This window comes from Seriola aureovittata, chromosome 14, assembly GCF_021018895.1.
Source record: "Seriola aureovittata isolate HTS-2021-v1 ecotype China chromosome 14, ASM2101889v1, whole genome shotgun sequence".
Lineage (NCBI taxonomy): Eukaryota > Metazoa > Chordata > Actinopteri > Carangiformes > Carangidae > Seriola > Seriola aureovittata.
Genome location: NC_079377.1, coordinates 1,756,573 through 1,772,144, shown reverse-complemented (window position 1 = coordinate 1,772,144; position 15,572 = coordinate 1,756,573). Strand labels below are relative to the sequence as shown.

At 46.0% G+C, this 15,572-nt stretch overlaps 1 protein-coding gene across 2 annotated transcripts in view; it reads left to right on the top strand.

Annotated features, from left to right (window-relative positions):
- The first annotated feature begins 246 nt into the window (after positions 1 to 246).
- LOC130181830 (sodium/potassium/calcium exchanger 3-like) overlaps positions 247 to 15,572 on the top strand; it is a 76,498-nt gene continuing 61,172 nt past the window's right edge. The window contains exons 1-2 of one of the 2 annotated variants that reach the window (XM_056396282.1): positions 247 to 781; positions 1,045 to 1,370. In XM_056396282.1, the coding sequence (XP_056252257.1) occupies positions 1,193 to 1,370 (178 nt within the window). In that variant the 5' untranslated portion in view covers positions 247 to 781; positions 1,045 to 1,192. Of the gene's footprint in view, positions 782 to 1,039; positions 1,371 to 15,572 lie in introns of those variants that run through there. The other variant, XM_056396283.1, reaches the window with a different exon arrangement.

Here is a 15,572-nt window from a genome sequence, read left to right as displayed (position 1 = left end):
TGTATGGAGGCCTGTAAAGCGTACATGCATTATTATGATTGTTTGTTGTTATTAGATATTGTGACACACTATAAAATATATAAAGTCACCATTGTAACAGTCAGTGTCAATGTAAACAGTCTGTTCTGTGGAAACATAGTAAAATGAATATTAGAAAAAAGGATTTTAAATATGGATTCAAATATGATTTAATAAAATAAAATGTCATTTTATTTACATAAATAACATTGTCTTGATCACCAGTGTCATTCCTACACAGCAACAACAGCTGGTCATCACAAACACACACACACACACACGCACACACGCACACACGCACACACACACATACGCCCCTCCCTCCTTTATGTTCCTCCCTGCAGATCCGGAGCTTCGTAGAGGCACCGCGCTCCACCTAAATGTCCACACCGAGAAACCGCACTCCTGTCCCGCGTCATTGATCCAGACCGCCCGCCCTCTGGCTCCAACTGAGGAGGAGGAAAACACGGTGGAGACACTTCTCTGACTCCGACCTATTCAAACAGCCTCAAGTTAAGCCGGAGATTTACTAACACCCGGAAACGGGGATTTTAAATTAAAAGCATAAGTCTTTTTTTTTTTCTGCCTTTTTACATCATGTCAGTCAGAGAGGACCAGTATGGGACTGAGTCAAAATCCATGTAAAACCACGTGTGAATTATAGGCGCTGAAAACACAAATGAATAATTGATCAGCTTAGTTTTATTTTGGCTTTTGTTTACCAGCTCTATTACTGTTTTATAGGCCTATATGTTTGTCACAGGTGGGTTTTATAGTCACATATACTCTAACATATCCTGTTCTTTCAAATAGCCTATACCAGCTATTAATAAAATTATACTTCATATTCAATTTACTGTGTATAGGCTAGTCAGTGTCATGGACTTAAAAACATCTGAAACGAAGCTCCATCATAAAATCTTTATGTTAACCTGTAGCTGCTGTACTTAAATGTTAACCGTCTAAATTTTATTTTGAAATCTGAGGGCGGAAGTCACACGGTTAACACTCTGGTTAACTTGACAGACCCATCGAAGAGCCCGTCGGATCCTCCCGTCCACTAACTTCAGCCCCGTCACAGCAGCATCTCCGTCACTGCTGCCACTCCAGTTTCTCCCACCGCAGCTCCACCACCGGGGAGTTCCGTCACAACGCTCGCCGCCAGAGGAGCGCCATGACCCGTGTGGTGGTTGACGGGATACCGGATGCCATCGGAGGAGGAGTGATGCTGAACCGGCGGAGGAGCAAAGCCAGGCGGAGAAAGCGAAAGGAGTTGTTCGCCTTCCAGATGTGCTTTGCGGGGGTAGTGCTGGGGCTGGTCGTAGGGCTCCAGTCCGTGGTGCAGAGAGCAGGTGAGGAGCAGTTCTCTTTACCCCACTGTCTGACAGCAGGATACACAGGTTTATTCAGAGAGGAAGAAGAAGAAAATTATTCAAAGGGGGGGGAAGAAGAGGTTTATTGTGAGGAAGACCACGGTCATGAAGAGCAGGTATATTGGGAGGAAGACCACGGTCATGAAGAACAGGTTTATTCTGAGAAGAACAGGTTTATTGTGAGGAAGACCACAAACAACAGGCTGTTAGAAAACCTCACTGTCTCTGGTTTATTTATGCTTTTTAATTTTTATTTATTTTATCTGTTACATTAATTATTAACCTTCACTGTTGTGGTGGATGTACAGGAGGAGAAGGTGGAGGAATCATATCATAAACAGTGAATTTAAAGCAGTAACAGAAACATAGTTATATAGTACACATCCGTAAACTCTCACTGATCAGGCACTACACACTCTGTGAGGATTATATGTCTGACTGAGCTACAGCTTCACTGTCAGTACACATCTACAGTCACTGTGAACAACAGCAACAACAACAACAACAACAACAACAACAACAGCAGCAGCAGCAGCAGCAGCACGCCTCCCTGTAACTCCACATCTGGAACTCATCATCAGTGGAGCTCTCACTCTGTTGAATCACTGACAGAATCTTCATTTAAACTTCCAGTGAGAGAACAGCTGATCAGCTGATCAGTGGATGTTAGTGTGTGTGTGTGTGTGTGTGTGTGTATGTCTGTTCTGATGAGGGCAGCTCTCTGTGAATGGAAGTATAATGAACATATGTTGAACAGCAGCTCTGAGCTCAGACTGTCCTGGTGTCTTCTGTACAACTGTTTTTGCACCCAGAACCTGTTCAGGTTCCTCAGTCCCCGTTGTTGGTGACCTCCAGATGTTTCGTTGTCTCAGAACTGGACCTGCGACTCTGGTTTTTCTGACAGTGAGCTGAGGTTTCTGTTGTCAGGGACTAACAGATCAGATGACAGACTCCTGAAGAGAACACCTGTGTTCTCAAACAGGGTTCTGTGTTCCTGAGGTGAAACATGCAGGAGAACATAAAGAACAGCGAAAATGTGTCAGATAATGTGTTTTTCCTGAATGAAGGGCCACGAGGAGACATTCACAACATGATTTTATGTATTTGAATAGAAAACAAACGGTAGGTTTTAATTGCTGCTTTAAACTGTATTTATTTAAAACTGATGTCATTATTTATAATAATTATATGGACCCTTCTGTAATAAACTAGTTCTTCTTGGTTCTAAGCACTGAGTAAGATGAGTAGATTACCTGATGATTGTCATCATTGATCCAGTGAATGTGTCATCGATGTGTGTACTCATGCGGAGTGTGGGTCAATGAGGAGACATTTTCCTGTGGATGATTGTCTGTTTCAGTTTGGACACTCAGGTTAAATAACCGTCCTCTTGATGCACATCAGTGGTTTCAGAAAGAAAAGAGCTGATTGACTGATAGAGAGCTCAGATCTACAGCTGCATGACTGAGGATCTTTTCTGGGTCTGTTCTTGTGAGGTGTTTGAGAGATGGAGCTTTCGAATTTCTCTGGATGATGCAGTTGACATAAAGCGATGGTGGATTTTCTTCTGATCTGTATCTTGTGTATGAGGAGCCATCAGAAAACATCTGTGTTGTTGGTTGTTCCCTTACAACAGCCTTACAGTCCTAAAGGAAGCTGCAGGACTGTGAGGCTGCAGGACTGTGAGGCTGCAGGACTGTGAGGCTGTAGGACTGTGAGGCTGTAGGACTGTAAGGCTGCAGGACTGTGAGGCTGCAGGACTGTAAGGATGCAGGACTGTAAGGCTGCAGGACTGTGAGGCTGTAGGACTGTGAGGCTGTAGGACTGTAAGGCTGCAGGACTGTGAGGCTGCAGGACTGTAAGGATGCAGGACTGTGAGGCTGCAGGACTGTGAGGCTGAAGGACTTTAAGGCTGCAGGACTGTGAGGCTGCAGGACTGTGAGGCTGAAGGACTTTAAGGCTGCAGGACTGTGAGGCTGCAGGACTCCGCCTGCAGGACTGTGAGGCTGCAGGACTCTGGCTGCAGGACTGTGAGGCTGCAGGACTCCGCCTGCAGGACTCCGCCTGCAGGACTGTGAGGCTGCAGGACTGTGAGGCTGCAGGACTCCGGCTGTAGGACTGTGAGGCTGCAGGACTGTGAGGCTGCAGGACTGTGAGGCTGCAGGACTGTAAGGCTGCAGGACTGTGAGGCTGTAGGACTGTGAGGCTGTAGGACTGTAAGGCTGCAGGACTGTGAGGCTGCAGGACTGTAAGGATGCAGGACTGTGAGGCTGCAGGACTGTGAGGCTGAAGGACTTTAAGGCTGCAGGACTGTGAGGCTGCAGGACTGTGAGGCTGAAGGACTTTAAGGCTGCAGGACTGTGAGGCTGCAGGACTCCGCCTGCAGGACTGTGAGGCTGCAGGACTCTGGCTGCAGGACTGTGAGGCTGCAGGACTCCGCCTGCAGGACTCCGCCTGCAGGACTGTGAGGCTGCAGGACTGTGAGGCTGCAGGACTCCGGCTGTAGGACTGTGAGGCTGCAGGACTGTGAGGCTGCAGGACTGTGAGGCTGCAGGACTGTGAGGCTGCAGGACTCTGTCTGTAGGACTGTGAGGCTGCAGGACTGTGTCTGCAGGACTGTGAGGCTGCAGGACTCTGGCTGCAGGACTGTGAGGCTGCAGGACTGTGAGGCTGCAGGACTGTGTCTGCAGGACTGTGAGGCTGCAGGACTGTGAGGCTGCAGGACTCTGGCTGCAGGACTGGCTGCAGGACTGTGGCTGCAGGACTGTGAGGCTGCAGGACTCTGGCTGCAGGACTGGCTGCAGGACTATGAGGCTGCAGGACTGTGTCTGCAGGACTGTGAGGCTGCAGGACTCTGGCTGCAGGACTGGCTGCAGGACTGTGAGGCTGCAGGACTATGGCTGCAGGACTGTGAGGCTGCAGGACTCTGGCTGCAGGACTGGCTGCAGGACTGTGAGGCTGCAGGACTATGGCTGCAGGACTGTGAGGCTGCTGCAGAAGTAAAAGTAGATTTTTGAAGGAGGAGATGTGAATAATTGATGAAGTGGTGACGCCATTTATCATCAGGATCTTTTCTCTGTTTGTGTCACTGGAAATTGAACAACTTCTAAATAATCTTCTCAATAATGAAAATAATTGATGTAGATAAATGTATTGATTTTATATTTGTATATAATTGAATGTACGATGAACCAGTAATTGTGGATAACTCTGCTTTGTATATACTGAAGTTTCTATATTTCTGTCTCCCTCCCTTTAATCAATCCCCTTTCTTCTCTCAATGTGTACTTACTCCTTTTCCAGAGCTTTTAGCTGTATTCCTCAGTTGATGGAGTTTGTTTGTAAAGTCATGATTAGTTTTGTCAGGGTAATGTTTCAGGTAACAGTGAGTGGCCTGAGGAGGCAGCTTCACGTTCTGATTTTCACTTTTCTTCTTCAGTTTTTATTGGAACAGATAAAAGCAGCAGATCCTTAGAAATGTTGTCTTTTCTCCTGAAACATTCACTGTTCTGTGTTTGAGTTCAGTTTATAAATGATCAGAACAGTTAAACGCTGACAGCACAGTTGTCCAGAGTCTGAGGTCATTTTTAAAGCTGAAGCAGTCCAGACAACTGACAACTGACTGAAACAGTGATCACAATTATTAACGGCTTTGATCACTGATTGATCACATGACCTCACACTGGCAGCAGTTTGACTTGAGTTTGAGAAGTGAAGAGCCGATGAACCAGTGGACCAGACCCTCCATGTCTGATGGAGAAACCTGTTCTCATTTGGATTCTAATTGACTCCCACATGGAAGACCTCCTCAGTCCTGCAGTCTCAATTCCGAAGGTCTTGGACACACACACACACACACACACACACACACACACACACACACACACCTTAAAACGTGTGTGTGTGTGTGTGTGTGCTCTCCGTGTCAACCCTGTGGACCGACACGTGGATGTCCCACATCTTGCCTCACTTCGCCTCATCCTCCATCTGTCCTTATTTCCTCCACCTCCCTTTTAACCTCATCCGCCCGTCCACATGTGAAGGTAAAAGCCGGACCCCGGACAAAAGCACTATAGGAGGGCAGATTACACATATGAGCAAACACATGTTGCTGCTGCTATTATCTGCAGGTTTAATGCCACTGAGTCGCTCCATCATCCATCTGTGACAAAGATAAAGGACTTGTACCAGCCAGACAAATGGTCGTGCTATAGAGGAGCCATTAATGGCTGCTCACTATATGTCCTATACAGCATTAGTCTCCAGATGATCTCATTACATAACTTAAAGCTTGGGTCCCCTTCTCTATGCACGCTACAGAGGGGGGGGGGCACAGACGGAGCACTTTATGCTGATGAAGCCTCAGGACTCAGAGCTGAATGAGACAAAAAGAGACAAGAGTGGAGGGAAGGAGGAGGAGGAGGGGATCTGAAAAGGAAAAGTGGGAACAAGTGAGGACAGCAGTGGCAGTGATGGAAGAAGGGAAGGGGAAGGTTGTCCATGTTGAGGGGGGGGGGGCGTGATGGGGATGAGAGTGGATAAGAGGCAATGAATCAGAGCAGGTGGAGAGTGAGGAGTAAGGATGGAGGGAGGTCTCCTCACCACCTCTCCTCAGCCGGCTCCTTTGGACTCGAAGGAGCAGCTCTACTCCAAGCTCCCTCTGGATGTCAGACCTCCTCACCCTATCTCTAAGGTTGAGCCCAAACACCCTGAGCAGTGAACTCATTTCAGCCCCTTATATCTGCGATCTTATTCTTTCGGTCACTACCCAGAGCTCATGACCATAGGTGAGGAGTGGAACGAAGATCAACCGGTAAATTGCGAGCTTTGCCTTCCAGCTCAGCTCCCTCTTCACCACAATGGTCCGGTACAACATCTGTATTACTTCTGATGCCGCACAGATCCATCTGTAAATCTCCCGCTCCATCTTACCCTCACTCGTGAACAAGACCCCGACAAACCCCAAACTGCTTCACTTGGGACAACAACTCACCCCCAACCTGGAGGGAGCAGTCCACCAGCTGAGAACCATGGTGTTAGACTTGGAGGTGCTGACTCTTATCCCGGCTGCTTCATGCTTGGCTGCAAACCATCCCAGTGAGCGCTGGAGATCATGTTCTGATGAAGCCAACAGAACCACATCATCTGCAAAGAGCAATGATGCAATTCTGTGGTTCCTAGACCGGACACACTCCTCACCTTGGCTGCACCTTGTAATCCTGTCCATGAAAATCACAAACAGTATTGCAGACACTTGGCAGAGTCCAACACTCACCAAAAACGTTTTTGACTTTGTGAGGAGAATGCGGACACAGCTCTTACTTTGGTTATACAAGAACCGAATGGCTTGTATCAATGGGCCCAATACCCCAAGTCCTGTGAAGACACTGGCTGGCCAAACTCCCATGAGCCCCTCAGTAAAGAGCTGGTCTACTGATCCTTACAGCATCTGTGTTGCTCCTCCTGGATCTGAGGTTCAACAAAGTCAGAGCCTCCTTTCCAGCACCCTGGAGTAAACTTTTCCAGGGAGGCTGGGCAATGGGATACCCCAATAATTGGAGCACACCCTTCGGTCCCTCTTTTTAAAAAATTGGAACCACCACCCTGGTCTGCCACTCCACAGGTAATGTCCCCAACCTCCATGTGACACTGAAGAGGCGGTCAACCATGACAGCCCAACAATGTCCAAGGCCTTCAGCATCTCAGGGGAATCTCATCTACACCTGGCGCCTTGCTGTCTTGCAGCTTCTTGACTACCTCAATGACCTACGGTAGGTATATGCATGAGACATTCCCTCAAACGAAAAGGCACATTGTGTCAAGAAACATTCAATCACAGAGCTTGAAATTCTGTGCTACTAAAGGCAGGATTAGGCTAAAAGTATTAGCATCTTAAACCAGTGAAACTTTTAAGGAATTTGGTCAAAACAACATGTCTAGTTCTCATCTGACAAAGTGTTTTCAATTTGCTGCCACTCTGACCACACATCTGACTGTCGGGATCATGGTTGTTGTAGTATTTACCATGCTCTTGTTAGTTGTTGTTAGCTGCTGTTGTAGTCTTAGAGCTGTGTTTCTCTTCTATAGCTTCATGTCTTCATCTCCTGTTTCTGCTGCCAACAGGCTAATGGTGACATTTCTGTCAAACAGACTGCTGCTCCTCTCTGGGTGGGGCCTTTAATGTATGATTGACAGGTTCATTAATTAGCTGGTTAGACTGTCGACAGAGCTTTGGAGGGAAATTGAGGAGAGCAGAGGAATGTAGTGTTGAAGTTCTTCACTGAACGACAGAAACTGATCCAAATGAATTTAAAAACTCTAAAACGAAATATTTACTGTGGTCAGCCTGTCTGTATGTCTGTATACTGTATGTACAGTTTGTAGCAGATCCCATGGGTGTGTTCTTCTAACGTTTCAACACAAGGACAGGTACTGATGTAGGGTGAAACTCTGTGTTCATCTCTTTATAAATGTAGATGAGAGTTTGTGGTGAAGTAGAAGTTCCCTCTTTCTCAGCAGAGCTGCAGTGTCAGCCTCAGTGTCATTCACATACTCATTAAAATTGCTTTAGTTTTACCATCATACAGTGTCACATCTTCACATTACACATGGTAGTTTGATCCATTGTTAACTGAGTTAGTGACTGACTGAGTGGCTGACTAACTGAGTAACTGACTGACTCAGTGATCATAGTTCCACCATTGGTCAGTGGAGTTTCCCCACAGAGCTGTTTAGCTGCAGCTCGTAGTTCTTAGTGCGTCCAATCACAGCAGCAGCTGTTTTCAGCTCTGATGACCCTCTATATACCACCTACCACCACCCAACAGCAGAGAGACAGTCAGGAAACAAGCTGGTGAACACAGAGGAGCATTTGAAACAAAGAGCTGGAAGGATGTTGGACTGATATAGTACTAGCACTTCATCACTCCAGAAGGATACTCATGGTGCTTAGTCTAATGGATGTGTGAACAAGCACCATCAATGCTAACGCATTACCCATACCAACATTTTAATATGTCAGTATGCATGAAAAAAACACAGCCTTAAACATTGTCCAAACACAAGCAGTCACACAGTGACTAAGTAAGTAAATAAATGTATGAATGTCATCAGGGTTCTATTCCAACTGTGGCAGACTCGGACACTGCAGCGTTTTTTAACAGTGTTAATGTAAGAGGTTTAAAGCAAATAGAAGACAAAAAACAAATAGTGGTGGCAAGAGGCAGGCTGGCACTATGGTGGATGATGGTGGCTGAGCAGGCAGTCTCACGGTGAGCACAGGAGAACAAACGCTGGAGACCACTGGAGCATGTAGCTGGCGTGGCAGTGAGGCACACACTACAAAAGCACAAGGGGAAAACAGGTAAGCTACAATGACACTGGCACTGAAGCAAGGCAGCAAAAAACACACTATGGACAACAAGAGAATGCTAGAGCACTACTGAACAAGTGGAGTAGAGTCATGACCAGGCTTTTATGGTGAAGGTGATTGCAGAAGATTGAACCCATGTGTGCCTCGTCTGCCAGAGACCGAGAGAGAGAGAGTGACCAGCCATGCCTCCTGCCGCACAAACACACACACTGCAAGAAAAAAAAAGAAAATGGTGGGGTGGAGGGGGTTCGGGCACAGCCTGCAACAAAGACACAGGGAAAGCAGGGTGAACATTGAGACTTGGTGGAAGTTTTAGGCGGACAACACTGGGATTGATGATTTTCTTAACGACATAAGGACCAATGTACCTTTGGGCCAGCTTCCAGGATTCCACTTGAAGTGGAAGGTCACGTGACGATAGCCAAACTTCTTGTCTCACCTTATACTCAGGCGCAGGAGTCTGGTGGCGATCTCCAGGCTGTGGGTGCAAAATGAACTGATTTAGAGAATCTGTCAATGATGGTGAATATGGTGGTATTACCTTCTGAAGGTGACAAACCAGTGATGAAATCCACAGCGATGTGAGACCAGGGGTGGTGGGGAATGGGAAAGGGACGAAGGAGGACAGCTGGAGCAGGTGAGATGACTTGCTGTGGGCACAGACGGAGCAGGCTGAGACAAATTCTCTGTCAAGACATCGAATGCCACCAAAATTGTTGCTGCACGAGAGCCAGGGTTCTGTGAAACCTGGGATGGCAGGCAACTTGGGTGGAGTGGCCCAACTGGAGCACGGACCTCGCTAGAGGTGGAACGAACAGACAATCTGGTGGACACCTGTCAGGAGTGGAATGGTCCTTTTGAACCTCCTGGACCACCTGCTTGACCTCCCACCTGGCAGCTCCATCCACACAGGAAGAGGGGATGATGGTCTCCTTGGATGGCTCCTCCACTCTAGGGGCGAACTGATGGGAAAGGGTGTCCGGCTTCATGTTGCTGGACCCAGGGCGGTAGGTGGTAGTTTAGGGTAAAATTTAAATGGCCCAGGAACAGAGCCCACCGAGCCTCGTCTGCAGAGGTATGACAGATTTTTATGATCTGTCCAAACAATGAAAGAATGAGCTGCTCTCTCCAACCAGTGCTTCTCAAGAGCTCCCTGTGAAGACAGTGCCTGCTTGAGTCGCTCCGTTTCTGCTGGCGCCATAGTGGCCAGATGTTGTGTGTGGTTTTGTTTTTTCTGGACCAACTGAGGCAGACTTGGACACTGCGGTGTCTTTTAACAGTTTTAATGTAAGAGGTTTAAAGCAAATAGAAGACAAAAATCACAGGCAGTGGCGGCAAGAGGCAGGCTGGCACTGAGGAGGAAGATGGTGCCTGAGCAGGCAGTCAAATGCTGGAGAACACTGGAGCATGTAGCGGGCGTGGCAGTGAGACACACACTACAAAAGCACAAGGGAAAACAAGTAAGCTACAATGATACTGGCACTGAAGCAACGCAGCAATAAACACACTATGGATAAAACATGAGAATGTAGAGCACTACTGAATGAGATGGAATTATCTGACACAGGAGAGGACTCATGACCAGGCTTTTATAGTGAAGGTAATGCGTGAAGAATTAACCCAGGTGTGTGTTGTCTAGAGATTGACCAGCTACGCCTCCTGTCACACACACACACACTGCAGGGAAAAATTAACACAGACACAGAGGTACAACAAAACGAACACAAAACCAAACCACAACATCAGTTCTATTTTCTGGTACTGGATACTGGTTTACTATGACACCTTTTGGTCATTATGAAAGATAATGAGGTTCAACACTAAAAGATAGAGAGGTTCCACACTCAGCCCTGTTAAAGTGTCAATATGCTGCAGAACATTTAGATTTCTGTGACCCTCGGTAACAGATTGTTTACCTGAAGCTCTGCAGCTCTCATACCTACACTGACACACACGCAAGCGCACAGGCACACACACACACACACTAGCGCGCACAGGCACACACACACACATAAACACACACCTCTTCACACAGCACTGTGTCTAATTCAGCTGCATCTGGGTCAGCCTGTGTGAACAGAGAGCATCACTCCTCCAGTCAGACACAAACAACCTCTCTCTTCTTTCTATCCCTCCACCCCCCCTCTCTGTCCTCATCTCTCTCCCCCCTTCATTCTCTCAGCTCTCATCTTGTCCCTTTCTTCCTCCATTTTGGTGGCACTTATTTCAGTGTGTCCCCCTGTAGCTGTGACCCTTTGCCCTTCGCATCAGTCCTTTCTTTTCTCCCCCACTTCTCTCCTGTATCACCAGTTCACAGCAGTCAGAAGCCTGTTCACAGCTCTAATGTTTGTTGACTTATTTATTTGCTGTTTTGCTTCAGCATCATCTCTGTAACATTGTTTCCGAATTAAAATCACCACGATGAGTGGAAGAAATGTATGTTCAGATAGTAGTTCAGTGTTTGATACTTGGATTTTTAATATTTCATTACTTCTGTTCCTTCTCTTCCTTATCGTTCTTCCAACAGTTCTGCCCTGTCCCCCATATTCAGTTAGGGGTGGGTGATTTGACCAAGGAATCATAACGCAATTCACAATCTGAGTCATGATGTACATTCTGTTTCCGCTTGTTTTATTGTGAAAATCCTGATGGAAGATAGATAGATAGATAGATAGATAGATAGATAGATAGATAGATAGATAGATAGATAGATAGATAGATAGATAGATAGATAGAATCCTACTCGTGGCCCTTTGCTGCATGTCATCCCCTCTCTCTCTCCCTGATTTTCCTGTCTGTCTCTCACTTCACTATCTGAATAAAGGCAGAAATGCCCAAAAACGATGGATAGATACTTTATTTATGCCCTAGGGGAAATTCATATGTCTTTTAGCTCATTGTTTATAACAGTAATAACGGTTAATAAAATATAAACAATAATAATTAGATTAGTCCACTTCCTTTGGCTGAGGTGTTATACAGCCTGATGGCAGTGGGAACAAAGGATCTCCTGAACCTCTCTGTTCTGCAGCGCAGTGAGATGAGACGTTTGCTGCAGCTGTAGCTGCTTCTCTGTCCTGCCAGAATGTTGTGGAGAGGAGGGTTGGTATTGTCCAAGATGGCCTCCATCTTACATTGCATGTGTCTCTCCCCAACAGTCCTGAGTGAGTCCAGACTCCTGCCAAGCACAGACCCAGCCTTTTTTTCCAGCTTGTCCAGTCATGTTCATGTTGGACATGCTGCTGTTCCCAGCAGACTGCAGTATAAAAGAGTACACTGGCCACCACTGACTGATAAAACAGTAAAAGCATTTCACTGCAGATGTCAAAGGACCTGTGCTTCCTGAGGAAAAAGAGCCGGCTCTGCCCCTTCAGGTATTTATAAGTGTGCACCACCTCAATGTACTTCCCTTAAATGTTGACTGGCCGAAGGATGGGCCTAGACTGCAGACAGTCCATGACCATCTCCTTGGAGATGTTCAGAAGGAGGCAGTTCTTGTCGCTCCATTCACTGAAGGCCATCGTCAGATCCCTGTACTCCTCTTCCTGCCCGTTCCTGATACACGCCACAATAGCTGTGTCATCCGAGTATTTAGTATATGTGGCAGGACTCAGAGTTGTATTTAAAGTGGTGCACAGGGTGAACAGGAACGGAGCCAGAACAGTCCCCTGTGGAGCCCCAGTGCTGCTCGTCACTGTCCCTGAGACACAGTTACCCAGCCAGACGTACTGTGGTCGTCTTGTCAGGTAATTCACAATCCAGGACGTGAAGCAGGGATCCACCCCCATCCCTTCCAGCTTGTCTTTAAGGATGGGGGTTGGATGGTGTTAAATGCACTTGAGAAATCAAAGAAAAATAATCCTCATGTAACTACCTGGCTCATCCAAGTAAGAATGGGCCGGTGGAGCATGTAAAGGACGGCATCATCCACTCCAATATCTTCTTTGTAGCTGAACTGTAGGGGGTCTAGTGCATGTCCAATCTGTGGCATCAGAAGGTGGAGAAGCAGCTGCTCCAGGGTCTTCATGATGTGTGATGTGAGGGCCATCGGTCTGTACTACTTTAGGTACCGGAACCAGACATGATGTTTTCCACCCTTCCCTGTTTGAAGACTTAAGTTAAAGATCCTCTGGAGAGGCTCTGCTAGCTGGGCTGCAACGTCCTTCAACAGCCTCAGACACACACCGTCCGGCCTGGTGCCTTTCCAGGACGTAGCCTCTTGAGCTCCACCCTCACCTCCTCCGCAGTAAAGAACAGGAGACTTGACCCCAGTGTGGAGGGAGTTGCAGCTGCAGTTTCAGGTTGTGGAGGAGATGCTGCAGGAGAAGCTGCAGCTGAAGCAGTGGGAGAGAGAACAGGTGAGGCTGTGTCACACCTGTTGTAGAAGAGGTTGAACTCATTGGCCTTGTCCACATCACCTGATGTTGCCTGGCTGTTCTTCTCTTTATAGCCAGTGATGGTCCTCATCCCCTTCCACACCTCTCTGGTGTTGTTGTGCTGCAGCTTCCTCTCTTTCTTTTTGTAGTCCTCCTTCACCTGCTTTAATCTCCTCTTCAGCTCATGTTGCTCACACCTGAGCTTCTCCCTGTCTCCATCCCTGAAGGCCTCCTTTTTCTGCTTGAGGAGGGTCTTGATGTTACTGGTGATCCAGGGTTTGTTGTTTGGAAAGCAGTGTACAGTTCTTGCTGGTATTACAGTGTCCATACAGAAGTTAATGTAGTCCGTGGTACATTCAACCATTCCATCAAGGTCAGTGGTTGTGTTGCTGCTGTACACTGAGTGAAGACAGTGAAATTGAGCTGAGTGAGGACTGTCTGTTTGCATAAGGGCCACATTGAGGTAAAAAAATCTGAAATTACGGGAATAATATGTGTGTGTGTGTGTGTGTGTGTGTTTGTGTGTTTTTTCATCAGGGACTACAGTATATGGATTCCTCCCGGGTATGTGATCATGTGTGCTCTCTGCCTCTGGATTTGATAGACTTGTAGAATCAGTATATCAATCAGTTGATTACTACAAACTGGTCTTCTAGTTGTCTAAACTCTACTATCTTTAGGTTTTACATTATTAGGTTGTTACTTTCACATCAGATGAGCAAAAGAAGCAAATGTTTGCAGACAAACTTTGTTTAAATGTGGTATAGATAAATACTTGATTCAAGTTTGTACAAATGTAATGATTTTGCAGCTCAGTAATGTAAAGAATAATGTGTCCAATGAAAGCAGCTGAGGAATCAGTCATCACAGTTATGAAGTCAAACATCATGTGGTGTTTCTCTGTCTGATGAGACGGAGTGTCGGGGCTGAAGCTGCTGTGACAGTCATGATTCTGAGTGATGTGTGGTATATCAAATGAACAGTGAGAGAGCATCATTATGCTCCTCTGAGACACAGACAGTCATCTATACTGTGAAACAGCTGATCCAAACTCTGCTGTAGATGTGTCTGTACATCTTCACTGAGGAACATGTGGAGCAGCCTGTGATCAGTGATCCTCTGTACCACAGCTTTGTCATCAAGGACTGTTTGAAGTCCAGGTGGTTCTGCACTGAAGACAGTGGGGATCCAGTCTTCTGAACTACCTCCACAGGTAGTCACATTAACACCAAATAGACCTGCAGTCCGCATGTCAGAGCTGCAGTAAATGTAACAGGGTTCATTCTGCTCCTGAATATACAGTTTACAACACCCCGTTAAATCTCTTCAACATGACAGTTCCAGTCTCTGCGTTGTGTAGAAGACCATGTTGAAGTAACAGTTGATCGGTCGACTCCAATGAAGAGACACAGTCAGCTCCAACGTCGATTCACTGACTTCTTTATTTCTTACAAGAACTTCACGATCTGGGGGATAAAAACCAGGTCTCAAAAATAAGAAACACTAATGAGTGAACTGTAAATAAATAAATCATATGGCTGACGGTCAAACTCTAATCCGGATCAAAAATCTTTATTATAAATTATATAAAGACACAACTGATATAAAATACACATAGATAATCACTCTGTAAGTCAATATAATCACTTTCTCTCTCAGATTAGATACATTAATATATTAATATTTACAGATCTTCATTTAACAGTCACACACTCACCTGGGGGATACAAGCCTGGTCTGACTTGGTCCTCCTGTAATGGACTTTATATAGTTGTATTGTTACCTTTGTAACCAAGCACCAAATATGAATATAACAAAATAAAAATATAAAATGACACAAATATGTAGCTACACTTTGCAACAAACAAATAAAGATAAAATTACTGGCAAAATGTAATTCTATATCACAAGATTGTGCTATTAGATATAACAACAAGTTAAAGCTCACATTATGTGTTTAATGCAACATGCTAGAGACACGTTACACATACAGTTATCTCACTGTATATGTCATGTGACTCAACCTGCAGACGCTGTAGAGTATTGATGGTTGTAAAATACAGCCTGACAGGGTGTTTTATAGATATAATTAAAGATATGTAAATGAGATGGTTCAATATTATACAAACCCTTGCAAGGTTAAACCTCATATTGCAATCTGTCCCTGTCTCATGTACTTTGAAGGCCAAGTGTAGCTTCCTGTTCCAGGTAAGGTGTGGCAGCCAGGTCACAGGTTACAGCAGAGCTGGAAAAGGCCTTTATCCCCTTGTTATGGTGAAGCTTCATCCAGATGGAGGATAAGGGATTTCAGTAGTGGAGGACCTTAACAACTGATGCTGAGGACCAGAGATCAATTCAAACCACTTGTTTCGTCTTTAGTCTCAGGAACTCACACTATTTTAATTCTTTTAGATCTATGCTGCCTTTGACAGT